General features: G+C 37.1%; 1 protein-coding gene across 3 annotated transcripts in view; it reads left to right on the top strand.

Annotated features, from left to right (window-relative positions):
* The window catches only part of csrnp3 (cysteine-serine-rich nuclear protein 3), an 82,374-nt gene that overhangs the window by 45,097 nt on the left and 16,706 nt on the right, over window positions 1–20,571 (top strand). For 2 of the 3 annotated variants that reach the window (XM_067444556.1, XM_067444555.1), the window contains one exon: window positions 18,026–18,229. In XM_067444556.1, the coding sequence (XP_067300657.1) occupies window positions 18,028–18,229 (202 nt within the window). In that variant the 5' untranslated portion in view covers window positions 18,026–18,027. Of the gene's footprint in view, window positions 1–8,580; window positions 8,878–18,025; window positions 18,230–20,571 lie in introns of those variants that run through there. The other variant, XM_067444557.1, reaches the window with a different exon arrangement.

Consider the following 20,571-nt stretch of genomic DNA (forward strand, 5'->3'; position numbering starts at 1 on the left):
GGAACATTACACCATCCCCTATGCGCCGGTTCAAAACATGCGGAAATGGCTCCCTCTGCTGGCTGTATTCTTTAGCCTTATTCCAAACATTCCTCCTATGATGTAAATATCGTCAATTTGCATCATAGGAGGAATTTTTCCAGAAATAAAATGCATAAATCTCTTGTCTCAGGGGGATATGAGGGGGGAAAGCACAATCATTTGAATATACTCCAGGGTTTCTACTGATACAAAGCCATATGCTAATCGCTGAAGTAACCCTTCAAAAAGTCATCTTGGTCATGTTTGAAAATAAAAACTGCTTAAACAATCTTAATGCAAGGTAAAAATAACTTAAAAAGCAACTTAAATTAAGAATGTTTCTTAATATAAGTGGATTTTGTCACTGCACTGGCAGATTTGTCTTCAAAAAAAAAATCTGTATTAAAATAAATTAACAAATGATGCTATGTTGGTTTTAAAGTAAATTGATCTCTTAGACATGTTTTTATCCAATTAAGACAAAAAATGTGCATGTGATGCTACCTTAGTGCGTATCATAAATGAGGTATCTTAGAATCATGCTGTCTATATGCAGCATATGATGCCTTTAGAGAGTTAACACTGCAAATAAATCATTTTCTTCTTTGGTATGTTTGTCTTGATTTCCAGAAGAAATATCCAAACATTCTTAAATCAAGACACATTTACTTGCGAAGCAAAATGACATAAAATAGCAAGTTCTGCATCCAAATGTATCCAAAATAAGTGAGCTTTTGCAAAACAAGGCAAATATCTGCCATTGGAGTCAGACATTTTTTTACTTGATTTCCCTTTTCAATCAGGTTTATTTTTCTGAACCCACTGGAATTGGCAGATATTTTTTTTCTAGTTTAAACATGAAGTCACTTAATTTTAAAACATTCATAATATTTCAACAATTATGCTTCTCATGTAAATGCATCTTGATTTAAGAATGTTATATATTTGTACTGGAAAACAAGATATATATATATATATATATATATTACATGTGTCTGCCTATGCAGTAGACATGCATTTGGAAATATAGCTGCAAGCAGAAACTAACTGAGTTTAAGTGATTTAAGACATTTTATGCGACCCCTTGGAATAACACCATTTTCAGTTTTCTCATTAATCATAATGTGCCACAATTTTCAAAATTGATATATACCTAAGGAAAAACGAAGTGATAAACTTTGTCCAAATGTGATTGTAAATGTTATACTAGTTATTTTATAATGTCTAAAAATAAACGCATAAGCAAAACCTGTGAAAAGAATGATATTATTGAAAAGAATGACTAATTATAACCAGCAGGCGGCAGCAGAGGACCACCCACTGCCTCACTTTCTTTAAACAAAACGTTTACCAGTCTCCACTAAAGTAAGGCACATTTTCCATGTTAACTCCATTTAGTGTGCTAATTATACACACACACACACACACACACACACACACACACACACACACACACACACACACACACACACACACACACACACACACACACACACACACACACACACACTCGTTTAATGTCTATCAGCATTTCACATATTCCTTTGTAAACAAATGCCACATTTTTGATCACTGCCTATTGACTGAGTCCTTGTGTCTGAGTAGTGAGCAAGACTACTACCATCTCTGGGCCTAACAGTTTGGTTTACACCAATTTTATGGCAGGATGATAATAATAATAATAATTAAATCTTACAATTACAGTAGCGCTTGAACCCCTAAAACTGAGAATATTCCTTTTTGCTAAAAACTTTGACACCCATAATGCACCTTTGATTTTGCCATCTGAGATTATCCATGGGTGGAAGTACAAAAAGGGAGAAGTTTCTATTTTTAATGAGCTGTCAAAACTCCACCGGATGATGCAAAATGATGTATTTGTTGTCATCCACTGACTTTTCCGCTGACTATCTGGATACGGGTAACACAGAGGAGGAGGACACATTGTTCATTTACATAAACTATCGACAGCAACCACAAAGCAAACGCTTTAAGTGCCATCTCACTATGTTTTGGAACAGAGCCTTTGTGCTCATTCTCTCTCTGAACTCTTCCTCCCTCCCCCTCTGTTATTCCCTCCGTCTGAGCTCTTGCATGCTCTCTCTCTCTCTCTCTCTCTCTCTCTCTCTCTCTCTCTCTCTCTCTCTCTCTCTCTCTCTCTCTCTCTCTCTCTCTCTCTCTCTCTCTCTCTCTCTCTCTCTCGCTCTGGCTCCAGTGAGACTGTGTGCTCACTGTACTTTGCGGTTGCCCTGGCTTTCCCTCTCGGCAGGCTGCAGTAAGAGAGAGAGAGAGAGAGAGAGAGAGAGAGAGAGAGAGAGAGAGAGAGAGAGAGAGAGAGAGAGAGACTGACTCGCCTGTCATGCACTGATCTGTGTCCCAGAATGTCTAGCAGGCAGCAAAACACCAAAATACTGCAACGTAAGCCGTGTTGGGTGTGATGCATTATTAATTACTGTAATTTACTTTTCCCATGAAAAAGTAAAGCGAGGGTTTACTCTTCATTTTTCTGTAATTTAATAATTACAGTTACTTCTGATGTAACTGCATTAAAAATGTATAGAACAATTCAATTAAGTGTTCATTTAACATCTAATGTTTTTAATGTAATCTTCTCCCTTTAAATACTTGCAGTTGTGTGCAATTTTATATTATTTATTTGAAAGAATTAAAAGAGCAGTTTTGTGTCTATCCTTGTATTGTTCAGCTGGAGGTTGATATGGGATTTAGAAAGAAGTATTGCAATACAGTACAGTAATCTAATTAAACTATTGAAAGATGTCATTTATTAGCCAGTAATTAATTACCTAACTCTGAACATAAGGGAGAAAATGCAGTTTTTCAGAAAAAAAACAACTTTAAAAAAAAAATTGCATAAGGCAGAGAATTTCTATGCAGCTCTTTTCCATGCACTTTATAGTGACCACGTCTGTTAGCCCCAAAATGGACACAAATACTATAAAAATGAATTAAACATAGCCTGGATATCTCTGCTGCAGGTCTCACTGAAAATAATGATGCCGTTAGATATTATTGTTTATGTTTCTGAGGTCTAAGACTTAAAATAAAGACAAAAGGTGTTACCAATTTATTTTTTGTTGGAATTAAATAATTGCAATATTTAATTATTTGCAATATTATATTTCAGCTTTATATATATTTTTATTGTAATTATTACTTTATTTTGAAATAAAATATTTCTCAACCTTACTACTGGAAAGGTTTAATCTTACTTAAGGTTGGCATAACTATTATATATTCATTATAATCGTGCCTATAAAGTTTAAAGATTTTATTAATTTACATAAAAAATAGTTACATTAAAATATTTATTCATAAATTAAATAAAAGTATAAATGTACATATATTTCCCTATGTCAGGTCTTTTAGAAATCACTTAATAAGCTGATATAAATAATAAATAATAAAGCTACCTTATAAAACCTTATTTTCTTTCATGATATCTTCAAGTAAAACATATTCAATTAAGAACAAACTTAAGACTTTTATCCATTAATTCGTAAAATGGGGTTTCTATACTGTACATTTATGGAAGGGTTGGGTTAAAAAAAAAGTAAGATGGATTACTAATAAAAAATTACAACGATAAAAAAAAAATTCTTTGGAAAAGAAATGATGGATGAATTGCTCACAATAAGACAATCAACACTTTCTTTTGATAGCTGTAAGTGACCGTAACTACATGTCAACTAACTCTCTTTACAAAACTGTTTGGGTTTGGGTTTATAATGTGTTACTTATAGTCAGTAAGCATAATGTCTATTTGAAGAGCATACAATAAAATGCTAGCAGATATACTCAAGAAATACTCTAATGACTGCTAGATGACATGTATAGTCGCAAAGTTACTTATAGTTAATGTCTAAAGTGACCATCAAAATTAAGAGTTACCATGAATAGCTTCAAAGTTGATGTCATGCAGACTTTTAACATGGATCTAATTTGCATAATTCAGTGCAAATGTGGAAACTAGAATTCACACCCTTTGGGTCCAATTATGGGTGTGACTTACATAAGATCAACTTCCAGCACTTGGTTAGTGTTAGTCAGCTGCAAAAAAAAGAAGAAGCATGCTGGACTGACATGTGTGACTCAGTGCGCTGAATTCCCAGGCTTAAGGGCAGGCAGAGGTTAGTATGCTGCTAATGACAGACCTCAGAGCTACTAACATCCTATAAAACATTCAGCACAGATAGAGAATGAGTGTGTAGAGATTCAAACGCCCTACATCCAAGAGAAACATTCAAAGGTTACATCCTCAAGGCAGAGACGTGTTCCCTTTCTGCTGGCCATTGTGTGAAGATAGTAGTTTTGAGCACCCTCCACAGACCTCTCGGTGACAGACTATTGGTTTTGTTCTCCGAGTTCAAACGGAGCCAAGAAACGACATTATCTGTAAAACGCTCGTAAACTTTAATCACTGGAGCTGAGTCACTGCTTTAGGCTCTGAATGAGTAGTTGTTTGAGAATGACATATGATTTTTTTTCTTCGTTCTGTCAGTCAGGACTCGGGTTATTGTTCTTCCGTGGAAGTTTATATCAGCAACACGACCACCAGAAAATAGCATGCTAAAAGCCATCCAGTTATTACAAAGCGCATTTAAACTCCTCAGGCAGCAGAAATAATGACTTTTTTTGGCTCCGGCCTTCCATTTTTTCATGCTGCCGTCACAGCCAATGATTTGATTTGGAACCAGACTCCTCATTTGCATATGGCCTGAATATAGACAGAGAATGTCTATGCAAACAAAACGCAATATATTTACGTGCTCTATATTCTCATATGCAGAATATCAAGGAATTTGATATGAATATAAGTGTTCAAGCTACAGTCACAGTCTGTTACAAAACTTATTGATCTGCCTACATGGTAGCAACATACAATGTGCAAAACAATTTATTCAAAACAGGTCATACAATTAAAGTTTGGACTTATTATACAAAGCAGCTATAAGAAATAATGGTTGCGATTTATTTTACAGTACATTCACTTGTGTGTATTATTATTATTATTATTTAAGGTAACTACATGGGTTAAGGTTAGGTTTAGGGGTAGATTCAAATCTATAATAAGTACATAGTATGTATGTACATAGATAACAGGACTGTAAAATAAAGCGTTAATGAAATAATTATATATAAATCATAAAACATCATTAAAATAATACAAACACACAAGGTTTGGAGGTCTATAGCTATTGACTCTGCTGAAAGTTGCTGACTTTTGCACACTGTGCACCTCAGCATGTGCTGACCCCGCTTTGTGATTTTACAGGGCTTACCACTTCGTGGTACTTCCCAAGAACAGCAATTTATATCACTCCACTTGTTTCTGCAGGATCGGTACTTTTTTTACTGTATTTGAAACTTACACATAAAAAAATGATTCATTCACTATATCACAATCATTCTGTGGGCTGACAGAAAATATGTAAATGAGAACAGCTTTATTTGAGATTCAGGTACGAATTGAGAGCACGGTAGGAGAAAAAAACACAGACATTATGCAGAATGCAAGTATATGTTATGACATCACGACTACTAATTGATGCATAACGTCATCTAGCAACATTTGGCGACTTTTTGAGGCAGGCTTTAGCTATTCCTTTAAAAATAGTTGGCAGCATTGGCACTGGCATAACTTCTCACAGCAGGCGTCAATGATGGAGGAGCAAACCCACTATAATTTTACAAATACTTATTGTGTCGTGAAATGTAGTTTTAAGATTTAGCATTACTAAAGGCTAAATGCATTACTGATTTCATTAACTACATTGACTTCTGCACCAAAATGCTTTAGAAAGTATCTTAAAAGGCAACATAACCATGCTTTTCAGAACAACCTTCACATTAAGAGCACTTAAGATGCAACCCACGTAGGCAGCTCACTAGGTTTTGGAACAGTGTGTGTGTGTGTGTGTGTGTGTGTGTGTGTGTGTGTGTGTGTGTGTGTGTGTGTGTGTGTGTGTGTGTGTGTGTGTGTGTGTGTGTGTGTGTGTGTGTGTGTGTGTGTGTGTGTGTGTGTGGACTGCCAGTCATATGTTCTGCATCTTTACATAATGGAGCTCCCGGTATGATATCCCATAAGAAAGAGAGGGAATGCAAATTAGATATGACTGTTATACAATAGGCAGCATTCCAAGATGAAGAGGAAACGAGAGGAAATAATTGGATTTTTCTGGTCAAATCAAGTCCTGAGCCATTCATGATTCTGTTCTGCTCTCTAATGGGTCACGGGCCCACAAGGCCATAGATTCGAGTCAAGATAAACATTTTATATGGAAAGAAATGAACTATTTTGTCATTTTCAGTAGATAGGCAGGAAGCAGTAGTGTGCTACTGTAATACTGCAGAATCCCTCATGTCACAAAGACTTTTAATGTTTAGTTTTCCACAATCCAGACCTAACATAGAGGCTCTATGCTGTCCCTCAAGACGTTTTCCAAAAGAAAACCTGGTCCAGGATAAATCCATCTGCGTCCAGAAACACAGCCAGAGCTCTGATTTAAACCTTTATTAAATCCAAAACACACATACAAGCAGTTTCTCCTGAAGCCAGCCGCCTTTACACCAAAAGGCTCATAAATGCTTTAAACACACTATGAAATCTGTTATAGGTGGGATTAAACACTTTGAAATGAACGATCAGTGCTTAAATCATCTTTATTTGAAGGATTTGTTGATTTAGAGGCTATAATCGGCAGGAATTAGATGGGCTGAAATTGAATAATTAGAGCAAGAATTATCCTTTCTGTTGCGGAGAGGTATATTGACATAGTGGTTGCTACTTTTTTTAAATTGCTGGACTTTACTTATTACTTGAGAGAGTCTAATAAGCAGAGACTTTCGCATAATTACAGGAGGTCCGAACGCCTCGGTGAGCAGAGGACAAGTCGTCCCGCACCAGTCTTACTGCAGTGGCCGTCACACAACGCCGCTAGCAATAATCAAAGTGTTTCGACACAGCATTTATTCAGGCTTTAATAACTAGATGGCCACACACTCTTTGTGTTTTTCTGTGCTGACTGTGTGCCATCCAGTGGAAGGATTTCCTGAAGCAAGAACTGTAATGTTAACATTGATAATAACTCCACCGCTCGACTCCCAGCTTTCAGGACTAATCTAGGCACAATCTTAATCCAAGCATCTGCTTTATTTACTGATCATGTGGAGGGATGGGTGGTGTAGCTATTGATTATATGGCCATGTTTGATGATGTTCAAGTGAAAAATCATTAAAGTATTGTAACATAATATAAAAAAGACTTGTTTTGTAATAAATGAACACAAGAAAGAATGATATTTAATCATTTTTATGGACTGATATATGAAATAATCAGTATGAATATTTAATAGTGTTTGCATGCATATTGTTAGTTAAAACATTGTAATATATGAACATTCTTTGATGGCACAAATGAATCACTGAATTGGAATTCTGAATCGATTCATTGAACTGATTCAGTGAAATGAATCAAACATGCCAGCTCTAACTGTTTTTGCTACTGAAGTTTAAATCAAAGAAGCAATTCATATTCATTAAAAAAAATCATCAGACAAGAATGTGAATGCTATCTATTACTCTATACTCTATCTATTTTTGTGCAGTGTATAGGCCTATATTATTATTATGAACAGTTATGAACATGTTATGAACTGTTATTATGACCAGTTATTTCTATTGTTTAATTTAATGAGCAAAATCCTATGATGTTATAAGTTATTATACTCATAACTATATCTCACAACATAGATGTTTTTGCCAGAAATTCTATGGAAAATTGTTAAAATATTAATAATGTGGCGATGCCTATTTATGGATAATTCAGTAAATCAAATAAAACCTTATCTCATTTGAATATTTAAACAGATAATTCCTATTCTTAAGTTTGATTGGATGAGCCACATTTAAAGTCACCCTTAAAAAACTGTATACTTTCCACAGATAAGGCAGCACAACTGTTTTCAACATTGACAGTAATAATAAATATTTCTAATGCAGCAAATCATCCTATTAGAATGATTTCTGGAGGATCATGTGACGCTGCAGTGATGATGCTGACAATTCAGCTTTTACCTAAATTTACCAACACTTTATTATACATTTAGTTATACAATCCAGCTCTAACGTTTATGTAGGCTATTTGTGTGTGAGATTGTGTGTGAGTCACATCACTCGTCTTGAAATGGGTATTTATGAAGCACAAGTGCAGCACAAGTTCATTAGCACAAATCCCACTGAGCCCAAGCGTGTGTGTTTGACTGTTTCTATTACTGTTTTTGGCTCATTTGTGGGTGCCCTCATTCACCTCTACAGATTATGGTGCTGTGCCGGCTATCGACTATCTCTCCACTGTCTGTTTTCCCTCTCTCCCTCCCTCTCTCATGATGGTAAAAATATCTGCAGACAGCAGGAACACAGGCACAGCTAGCTCTCTCTCTCTCTCTCTCTCTCTCTCTCTCTCTCTCTCTCTCTCTCTCTCTCTCTCTCTCTCTCTCTCTCTCTCTCTCTCTCTCTCTCTCTCACCCACCCATGTGATCTCTCAGGCAGGCGTCGCTGTGCACAATCTCCAGCCCTCCGCCGGCTGCAGCTAATGAGTCTTTGTGTGGCTCGAGCGAATGAGAGCGAGCTTTCTGTCTGTTTTAGACCGGAGCGAATGCTAACCGCCGTGGAGACCGGGAGCGCACGCTTTACCTCTCTCGCCCCGGTCTCCTCTCCAGTCCGAGTGAAATGGAGGGCCATCATTCAGCACATCTCATCTGGCTCTGAAAAGGCTCCTCTGAGAGAAGTGCCGTGGTGAGAGGGAGGAGAGTAACGTTAACGCGCCGGCGGACGCAGGTTGGTGCATTTTAAAGGGAAAGCATGACTTCTGTTCTTATGTGTCACGCCTGGCCTGATGGGAAATCTGAGGTCAGCTTCCTTGAGTGCTCGCCTCTTTGACCTGCAGTGAAGCGGGCAGCGCGGGGTGAGACGCCGGTAGAAGTGTGCCAATTTTGCAATTATAATGAGGTGGATCTGTACTAGTCAAGACAAGGAACTTGTTGTCAAGTTAACTGTTTATGGTTGCTAAGCAACATCGCAACTCACTGCATTAATCTAAAATTGTATTGATGTATGTCATAGGTGTATGTCAGAACTGTTTTATTTATATAATTTTATAATATATATTTATAGAATAAAAATATAGAAACTAATATATATATATATATATATATATATATATATATATATATATATATATATATATATATATATATATATATATATATAATACAAACACAAACACACGTACAATTAAAATACAATTAATTTGAAGCTTTTCTGATTTCCTGAAAAAACATTATGGATTAATTTAATATAGCCTAGATTATTGCAAAATATGTTTTTTTAACCAAAATATTTTTTTATAGATTAATAAATTATACAAAATATTAAACAAAATATCGATTATCTGGTTGTATATTTTTATATATAAACATTTTTATGGATTAATTAAACATTTTAAATATAGATTAATCGCAATAGGTATTACCGCATAGTTTAAAAATAATAATAATAATAATAATATTATATATATAATGCATGAAATATAGTTTATTCCAAAATAAGTATTACCATGATTGTCTTAATATATAAAGGTTTTTTTGAAATATAGATGAAATATAGATTAATCGACAAATATGTTTTACCAAAAGTATATTACCTTTTATAATATATAATAATATAGTAATATAATATGTATATATATATATATATATATATATATATATATATATATATATATATATATATATATATATTAATTTAATTTATAAAATATAGATTATCACAAAATATCTATTACCACATGATCATATTAAATTTAAAACATTTATATGGATTAATTAAATATATTAAAAAATAGATCATCGCAAAACATGTATTACCACGTAATTTTATAAATAAATCTATTTAATAGATTCATTAAATCACTTAGATAATCCCAAAATATTTTTTAGCAAAAATACGTATTACCTTTTTTTATAGCTTAATTAAAATAAATATTGGTTTACCCAAAATATGTACTATTGTATTATTATATAAACATTTAATGTATTAATTAAATATATGAAATAAAACTATGTATCACCACACAACCATATTAATATATAAAACCCATTTTCTTTAAATAGAAATTATCCCAAAATGTAATTATTTCCACATACTTGTAATATACCAATATTTATTCATACATTATTCATATTTATTTATTATTCATGTGATTTAAACTTTTTTTTTACCTGAAATTACCAAGTGATTTTATTAATTTACAATAAAATTAATTTTCCAATAAATGAGCAACAACAACAACAAAACAAAAAAACTATACTGTGTTAGTGTTAGTGTGACTCATATCGTGATATAAGATTGTGGTCGTGCTGCCCAACCCTCTATAGGGCTCCTCATAGCTCCACAGTATCCACTGCCAAGAAGTATTGATCGCTATAGGTTGTCAGTGCTGCATTGGCAATGCTAACGTAACGCACATGTATATTTGTACATGTGCGTGTCCGTGCTGTAAAGAGCTCGCCCGGGGAGTGGCTGGTTTTGTCTCTTCTGGTTTTTTGCTGCAGGATTTTCACTTGTAACATACTGCAAGTGTTCTGTGGAAAACTACAGCAGCTAAGAGAAGACAAAGGGAGAGAGAGAGAGAGGCAGAGCTAGAGATGTAGAGGAGAAATAACTAGCAGTGTGTGGAGAGTCCGTCTCTCTAGTACAGCAGTCAGCTCCTGTTACCTCGGGTTTGCTGGAGATGTCATGCCCACTCATTGTGTCAAGAAATGGGGAAAGTTGCTCATCTCGCTGTAGTCCCGGTCGCAAGCCCAGGATCTTCATCATCGACCGTTTTAAAGCTGCAAGTAGCATCTGCTGTAAGAAAACAGAATAATAATGTCATGAAATTTTGCGGTGTAAGTGCAGACCCAAATGATTTTCTTTCACTTATTTCATCAATGAATTCCCTCTGATTACAGATGTGTTGCATGAGTGTTCATTTTCAAATCTTGAGGGTGTGTGTGTGTGTGTGTGTGTGTGTGTGTGTGTGTGTGTGTGTGTGTGTGTGTGTGTGTGTGTGTGTGTGTGTGTGGTGGATGGCCCACAAAATGAGAAAAAAAAAACAGAATGACTCTCAAATGTGAAATTCACTATTTGTGCGAGTGTATTAGAATCTCCATGGCAACCGCTTTTGGGTATCGCAGAGCGGTGTGGCATCCGCTGAGGACGGAAAATGCGAATGGATTTTCAACAAGGGGAACTAATTATGATGATTACGAGAAAATTGACTTGCATTGTGTCTCCAAAACTAGAGAACCTATTTCCAATTATTGCATCTGGCCGGAACGCTGCGGGAAACAGCGGGATTCAAACAGATCTGGGGCTTACATTAAGGGAGATATTGGTGCTTTCACGAACGACCCGATCCATACCTGGAGAAAGATAACAGTTAGCATTCTTATTTATCTCAAAAGTGGCAAACAAGCATTCAGCCGGTTCATAGGGACTCGACTTTGACAACTGTTTTATTGCCCATCAGACAAGAAAGCTAAATCTGATTGACTAAGGGTGTGTTCACACTTAGCAGGTTTGGCTCAGTTAAAGTGAAGCCTGGTGCGATTGCTCTGTTAGTACGGTTCATTTGAATAAGTGTGAATGCTGCCATCCGAACCCTGGTGCACACCAAACAAGCGCTGAAAATTCGTGAGAGTTAATTTTCCAGACAGCCACATAGTGTCGGCCCAGATCCGGACCACATCTGGTAGGTTTATTTAATGTGTACCAGATGTGGTCCGGATCTGGGCCGACACTATGTGGCTGTCTGGAAAACAAACAAAAACAAGACATGCCCTGCGTCTCAATCAGCCCCCTAGTTCACTAGTCAGGGCACTGATCAGGACGTAAGTCAATGGGCTGACTCCCTGATCAGTGCCCTGACTACTGAACTAGGGAGCTGATTGAGACGCACTCATGATGTTGTGACATTGTGCTCTATTAAATATAGTTAATTGATAACACTTTTATGGTTCAGTTCTCACTATTAACTAGTTGCTTGTTAGCATGAATATTAATAGGCTATGGGCTGTTTATTAGTACTTATAAAGCACATATTAATGCCTTATTCTGTCACACCAGTGAATGGAAGAAAGGAGCGAGGACTTATTTGCATGAGGATAAGAAGATTTATTTAATGAAATAAAACAAAAACAAACATCCACGAGGGGAAAACCAAACTTAACTTGGACAAAACACAAGGGTCAGGGGAACAGGAGACAACGATCCAGCACAGGTCTGCAAACACAAGGGGTGCGTCTCAATCAGCTCCCTAATTCGTCAGGGCACTGATCAGGACTTAAGTCAATGGGCTGACTCCCTGATCCGTGCCTTGACTACTGAACTAGGGAGCTGATTGAGATGCACCCAAGGAGAATAAATAGGGAACAAACAAGGCAGGTGATGAGGGAGAACAGGTGGAGCAAATTAACCAATATTTGAAAAACAAGAGGGGCGGGGTCAAGACAATAGACATGTGAGCACATGGCACAAGGAACACCTGACAAACCATGTGCTCACACAAACATGACAAACACAAGCACATGGCCAGCAAAGACAAATACCAGCCATGTGCTCACACAAAAACATCACCAAACCGGAAGTGTCAGGGTTCTGTCACAAACCTAATGATACTACACAGAAGGGACATATTCTGCACGACCATATTCTACATCCATTAATTCTACCCAGTACCTAAACTTAACAACTACCTTACTAACTATTAATAAACAGTAATTGGGGGGTTATTGAAGCAAAAGTGTTACCCTTTAAATAATAAAAAAAAAAATGGGAAAATTGGTACCTGCTATGAATAGAAATCAGCCCAGAGGATTTCATAAAAAATATTATCCAGCAATCACAACTGACTAGAAAGGTCATAAGAATTTGTTGGTCAAAAAGTGTGAACTGAATTAATTTTATTTTTTTATTATAGTGTTTTATGTCTTTTCCACTACGTGGTACGACTTGGCTCAGCTCGGCTCGGTTGCTTATCCACAGCAGTAGTATCGCTTCAAGTGGGTGGGATTACGTTGTAGTTGCGCCGCCTCTACTGCCGCAAAATCATCGCAAACATCCTACACCGTTTGAAGGTCTGGCGGAAGCCGTGTGCGACTTCCTGAAAAACGCTTTCATTCCGTGTTGCCCCATCCGCCCCTCGGCTTCCAACGTGAGGAATGTCCGAATCTTATCTACCAACCAAGATTCAGCTTTTTTTTGTTTGTTAAATAGTTTTCCTTCAAGCAAGTCATGCAAACGATACTACCGTGGCTGTTATAGCAGGTTTGTTGTTGCAAATCCAATGATGCTAGCAGTAACGATTCTCTCTGACCAATCAGTGATCTTTAGTATTTACACGTCACATTTTAGTATTGGTACATCACGCTTGGAACTCCAGTCGAAACGAGGAGGTACTGTTTAAGGGAGCCTTACCAAGCCTTGCAGTGGAAAACCACCACGTACCAAACTATCCCGAGCCGTACCATTCAGCGGAAAAGCGAACCGCGCCGAGGATGGATTAATCGGTGTTCATTTGGTAATGCCTTGCTGCGTGTTTAGGATGCAGCTGTTTTTGTCTGAAATAGTTAATTCCGGTTTTCAGAAAGTAAAGTGAGTTGCGTGCATAAACCTCTTGTCCAGCGTCCTTTGTTATACACAACAATACCATGCAGTGGAGCAGCGCCAATAGACTATACTACTGAGATGCTGCTTTATGCCCGGTACAGATTGTATGATTTTGGGCTGTCCCAGACGAAAGATGACCAATCGTGTTAAACTACTTACCTCAAGCTCCATTTGCAAAATTGGAATGCCAAGTTGGCCTCTTTGACCAATAATCAAACCAATATTGACCAATATTCTCCTGTTTCGCTTCCTTCTATTTTTTCAGTGCGTATAAAAAAAATACAATTACCAAAGTGTGATTGATCGTGCTGTATTTGTTTACCAATAGTGCATACGGATGACGTTTTATTCTTCTATACTCTCTTGCATCATTGCCTGTGATTCAATAGGTCATCGTCGTACAGTCTACATACGTCATGCCCAAGTTTATTAGAACCATGTCGTGATTTGTAATGATCTCATAGAATTGCTGAAATTGCACAGTCTGTAGCAGGCATTGGGATTTCGCTTTGTAGTACATACTGTATACCGTTTTCAGTGGATTCTGTTGCTCCAACGATTCAGAGTAGGTGCTTCCAGTGTGTCTGTAGAGAACAGAGCCGTGTTCTGTCCTTTTGGGAGGGAGACACATTCCGCAGCGCTCCTGTGGTTTGGAGGCTCTCCAGCTGCTGTTTTCACCACACACACACACAGAGAGAGAGAAACAATAGGCCTCAGCTGAGACCCATGGAGCCCGAAGGTCGAGGCTGTTCTTGCCCAGGGGTTAAATTGGGCCGGAACGAGCAGGAAAAGCGTTCCGGTGTCATGCAAAGCTCTCTCCTGCTGCAGATACCGACCCTTTCTGAACTCAAAGGAATTTTTCTGGGTTCTCTATTCAGTATTGGATTAGAAATCCACCACAGATGCTTTATGATGTGAAAATATGATATCAATAGTCCACTCTAGGGGTTTTCACACTGTGCTTAACCCTGGGTTGTCGTCATGAAACGTTTCACACTTGTGATTTAGGAGGGGGGTTCACTTTTACCCGGTGTTATGAAACCCTCCCCCCCTTGAGCAGGTTAGCACTGCTTTTGCACTGTTAAACCCTCGGGTAAATAATGAGCAATGTGAAACTTGGATCAAGATTACCCAGGATTGTGTTTACCAAGGGCTTAGAATGACCCAGAGTTAACTATTTCATGTGTGAAAAGATCTTCTTTAAGCCAAAGGTTTCAAAAGAGGGGTTTCACAGCGCTGTCATAGAAGAACCATTTTGAGGTTTCCCCAAAAACCCTTCAGTGAAATTTCTTTTCTTTTTTTTTAAATTGAAAAGGTTCCATGGATTTTAAAAGTTGTTATTATAACCGTAAATGCCCATAAAGAAGCTCTATTTACAGCAGGAGTGTCACATATTACATAACCAAACCAATGGGGTCAGTAAAATTAGCTTTAGAGAAAGAGAGAAAATAGAGAACTTTAATTCAGCAAGGATGCAATAAATTGATCAATTGACAGCTAAAAAAAAGATTTATATTTCAAATAAATGCTATTCTATTGATCTTTCTATTCATAAAATAAACAAATGGATTATGGTTTTCACAAAAATATGAAGCAGCACAACTGTTTTCAACATTGATAATGATAAGAAATGTTTGTTCAACATATTAGAATGATTTCTGAAGGATCATGTGACACTGAAGACTGGAGTAATGATGTTTTGATCACAGGTAAAAATAAATTTTAAAATATATTCAAATAGAACAGAGTTTTTTTTATTTTTTAATATTTCACAAAATAATCACACTAGAAACTTCTAAGAGATGCAACATTTTTATTATTATTTATAATTATTTATATATTGAGGATGGGGCAATTGTTCACCCAACAATTTAATTTCAAATTTACTCTACCTTATGTTGTTCCAGACCTGTATGATTTTCTTTCTCATGTTAGACACAAAAGGAGATATGTGTAAAGAATGTTGGTAACCAACATGACTGATTACAAACAATCTTTAAAATATATTTTGTGTTCAGCAGAAGAAAGAAAGTACTACAGGTTTGAAACAACTTAAGGGTGAGTAAATTATGACAAATTTTTCCTTTTGGGTGAGTTATCACTTTAAACGGCATTTTAGACATACACTGGCAAACTTTTGTAAGCACTTCCTCTCGGAGGGAATCCCTGCTGCTATTTTGAAGTTTGTTCAACTTCGTCAAGTGAGTGACAGAAGTTTTTTTGGACAGACTCTCAACCCCTCGATTTTGGATGAGAAGGCCTGGCTCTCAGTCTCCGCTCTAATTCATCTCAAATGTGTCCTATCGGGTTGAGGTCAGGACTCTGTGCAGGCCAGTCAAGTTCCTTCACACCGAACTCATTCATCCATGTCTTTATGGGCCGACACTTTGTGCACTGGTGCACATTCATGTTGGAACAGAAAGGGGCCATTCCTAAACTGTTCCCAAAAATTTGGGAGCATGAAATTGTCCAAAATGTCTTGGTATGATGAAGCATTGAGAGTTCCATTCACTGGAACTAAGGGGTCAAGCCCAACCCCTGGAAAAAACCCTCACACCATAATCCCCCATCCAACAAACTTTACACTTTGGGGAAAAAACTGTACAAAATAAATTAGCTCCAGTAATTCCAAGTGGTCAAGGGCATTCCATTTAAACATTCCGGCAGTAGTGGGCGCTTGTGCAACATAAGCAATGACGTACATCCAGAGGGAAGTTAACGAGGGAAGAGATTAAAAAATTGGACTTAAATGCAGCCCAGATTTGAGTGTTCACGCACCTCCAAGATCCCAGTTTATCGGCTGCTCTGCCGGGGCTTCAGACACAAAACAACACATTCCCTCCTTCAGTAATGAGGCTGCCAGCCAGTCTTCCTCTCTCTGATGCACTCCTTTCTGCGTCGTGTGTGTGTGTGTGTGTGTCTGTGTGTTTCACTCTTCTCATTTCTGGCTTAATTGTAGCTACAGAATAAGCAAGAGACGAGAAGGAAAAGATACAGTCAGGATGTGCTGCTGTTGCTGTTACATGTTTAGGAAATCTGTGAAATCTGTCTAATCGAACAGGTTAAACAAGAGCAGGATTATTACATGCAAGAGCAGAAATCTATGTTTTCTGGAGAAAATGAAACTGGTACTTACAGTTCCTGTGCAAAACTGTGGTGTTGGGGATGGTTGCCAGGGCGTTGCTACATGGTTGCTATGGTGTTACACAAGATGTATTCAAAGACATTGTCTGTGACGCACATTCTATATTAACGCATCACGTCGCATGGCAACCATAAACATCCTTCAGGCTAATTTTAATTGGAATGATTCAATTTCTCTTGGGTACTTGGGTAAAACCGAGTGATATATATATATATATAAAAAATATGTTCTGAAGATAATTAAATAAATTCCAACTTATTTATACAGCCGTCTACCGAACATTTCTTTCAAAGCGGCATTGAGCCTTTTAGCCTGATTTCATTTTATTTTCAGTCACGGTGTGTCCTTGTACTATGATTAATAAATTCCTGAAGCTGAAGCTGGTTTATAAGTGCAACTCTGAAAACTCATCTCAAGTTTCCCGTTTGTTTTCTTTCCTGAAGACACTCTATCAAACACAGACAAAATGGACTTCCTGGAAGGTTGAGGTAGAATTCAATTAGTAGTTTTCCCCTCTGCTTCCATCTGTGGTCCTGTGAGGCCTGGTGATCAATGGCAGCGCGCAGGAGAGGAGGATGTGTGTTCTAACGCGTATCACTAATTGAGTGCTTTGAGGATCGGAGTGAATGGAAGCTTGATAAAGAGCAACAACGGCTGAGCACTTTTTCAGTGCCCTGGTTTCCGAGACAAATTACATTATAAAGTTTACGAGTTTTGTTTGAAGCAACAACAAAAAAAAGTGTTTCAAAATCAGGAAAAAAGACTTTCATGAGGGAATGCTCATTCTGTGAAGCATAGCGAATGATAGAATTGAGTCAGAAAGGATGATACAAAGTAGAACAAATTCATCTTGATAATGTCAGATAACTTTATATATATATATATATATATATATATATATATATATATATATATATATATATATATATATATATATATATATATATATATATATATATAATTAATTAAAAATAGGTGAGTTTGAGGACATTTGATCCCGTCATTTGCATTTATGGGAGTGGACAGACATTTGATAAGTGACTCTGATTAATGGATCTCTTTCCAGGATTATGTGTAAATATGATTTTCTTGCAGTGTAGTTGAAAATGTCTTTGTCTCTCTCTCTCTCAGCCATGAGTGGGATTCTGAAGAGGAAGTTTGAGGAGGTGGAGGGGGCGTCGCCCTGCTCGTCACTGAGAGAGTCGGAGGAGGAGGAGATCTCCAGCACTGAGAGCGGAGACAGCAGCGACAGCGTCAACCCATCGGCCTCGCACTTCACACACTCTTCATCAGCATCGTCCTCATCAGCAACACCACACATGCTGCAGCGGACAGGTGAGCGGACAGAGGACTGAACAAAACAGTGCTGGAGGATTTCCTTTAGAACTATTCTCACTCAAAGAAATGACAAATAATACACTGAATTAGACTGAGTAACACTTAAATTACAGTGTCATTTTATATATGGTAAATGCAGTACTATAGTAACATGCGACTTAACCTGAACCAAATCCTAACCCTATAGTAAGTACTTGATATTACTCAGTACTTAAAGTGTAACAAAGACACCTTAAAGGAAGTGTTTGTAAGGTTGTGGACAACTGGTAATGCAATCACTTTCAAATGGCTGTAGAGCGGTGTATCCCCTCTCCCCCTCCCCCTGACTCGAGGTTGCCGGATCAGCAGGAGCGTTTGTAGATCTGCAGCTGTGCTAACCAGAGCAGATCTGGCAACCGGATGCCGAAACACTACTGACTCCATGATTGGTCAATAGATGTAGGGCGGAGCTTCAGGCCAAAACACAACATGACAACATCAACATCAGTTGAGGGCTGCAACAACAACTTTTAAATGACAATATCCGGCCGGACTACTGTTGTCAGTGATATAAGTATTTAAAATTACCATAATTTATTAATGACATATCAGGGCCATTTTATGATTAATTGAAAAACATTTCTTACATAAAGTTCCTTCAAAATAAAGTTTAACCAAAGACTGAAATGGCATTTTCTTTTAGTGACTTAAACTACACAAATATTTTGTATATTAAACCCTTTTAAATGAAATATTCATATAGTGACAGGAAGCTGAAATAATTATTAATTAGCTAATTACAGATAATAGAATATTTATAATAATGAAAAAAGTAGCCTAGTTTTACATTTACATTTACATTTATGCATTTGGCAGACGCTTTTATCCAAAACGACTTACATTGCATTTTAAGGTACACATTTTACATTTTTGTCAGTTCTTGCTTTCCCTGGGAATCGAACCCATGACCTTGGCGTTGCTAGCACCATGCTCTACTGTTTGAGCTACAGGAAAGGGAAAGAGTTTTAAAAAGAGAAAGGTTGCCAATTCATAAAAAGGACTAATCGTGTTAAAGGACTAGTTTGCAGAAGAATTTTTAACTAATATATATTTATATATATATAACTTTTTTCTGTGGGACACAAAAGGAAACATCTTGAACAATCACACAACAACATTTCATAGTGACCACTTATGAAAAGCTTAAAATAAGCATAAAAGTATCATCAAAATGAGTCCATATGACTATTTATTTTTTATTTTTTGGTGAACTATTCCTTTAAAAGTAATCACAACTGGCACAAACCATTGTCTCGTTCCTTTAAAGCACTGAATTATGGGTACACGAGGAGGAAGATGGGAAATACCGTTTCCCAGAGAATGTCCCCAGGGGAAATTCTAGCTCGAAATTGGTAGCAGAAAATAGAAAATGGCCCTTTGAAAGGAAAATTCATCACTGAGATTTGATATTGATCGTCATCATGCTTGTCTGAAGGGGGCTTGAGAAAATATCCATCATAGCAATACACGTGAAACATCTGGCCTCGTGCCGCTAACCATGAAGAAGCTAAAGCATGCCACGCATGAGCAGGCATTTGACTTCATAATAAGACACTCAAGAGCAGTTCACATGAAAAGCATCACTCATCATTTCTAGAAAGATGCATTTCTGATTCATCCATATACTGGCTTTTCCGGACTATAAGTCACACTTTTTTTCATAGTTTGGCTGGTCCTACGACTTCTAGTCAGGTGCGATTTATATATCAAATTTAATTCCTACTGACTGACAAGAATAAACATATAGCCGCGAGAGGGCGCTCTATGCTGCTCCTGTAGCTGACCCCTGAAAAAAATAACTGAAAACTGAAAAAAACTCCTAACTGAAATATTAACTTAAAGACAACAACTTAGAAAGACTGAACACAAACAAAATGCCCCCATAAAGAAAATGTTATTCTGCAAAATACAACCTGCATGTAGTAAAATATGCAGCCGAGAACGATTCACACAGTGTTCGTCACGTATATATATATATAATTTTTTTAAACATTCATGCACAACCTAATTCTTCAACACTGAGTAACCATCATTTGCAGTAAAGTGCTCTGCTTCAGTTCTACTGTCAGACTTTGTTCTGTCATAAAGCAAGCGATACGCCATAAAGAGCGACCACTTCTAAAATAAATACAGATTAATGAAGGCCCAATAAACTGAGAGACTGTGAGTTGTTTTAGGAAGGCAGTTTTCTTCACCATGTCAATCATTCCTGATGCTCTTCAGCTCTTTGCCCACATTAAATCTACGCTCTCATCACTTCTCTGAGGTCTTTAATGTTTTGTGACGCTCATCCACTTTGA

Source organism: Pseudorasbora parva, chromosome 5, assembly GCF_024679245.1.
Source record: "Pseudorasbora parva isolate DD20220531a chromosome 5, ASM2467924v1, whole genome shotgun sequence".
Lineage (NCBI taxonomy): Eukaryota > Metazoa > Chordata > Actinopteri > Cypriniformes > Gobionidae > Pseudorasbora > Pseudorasbora parva.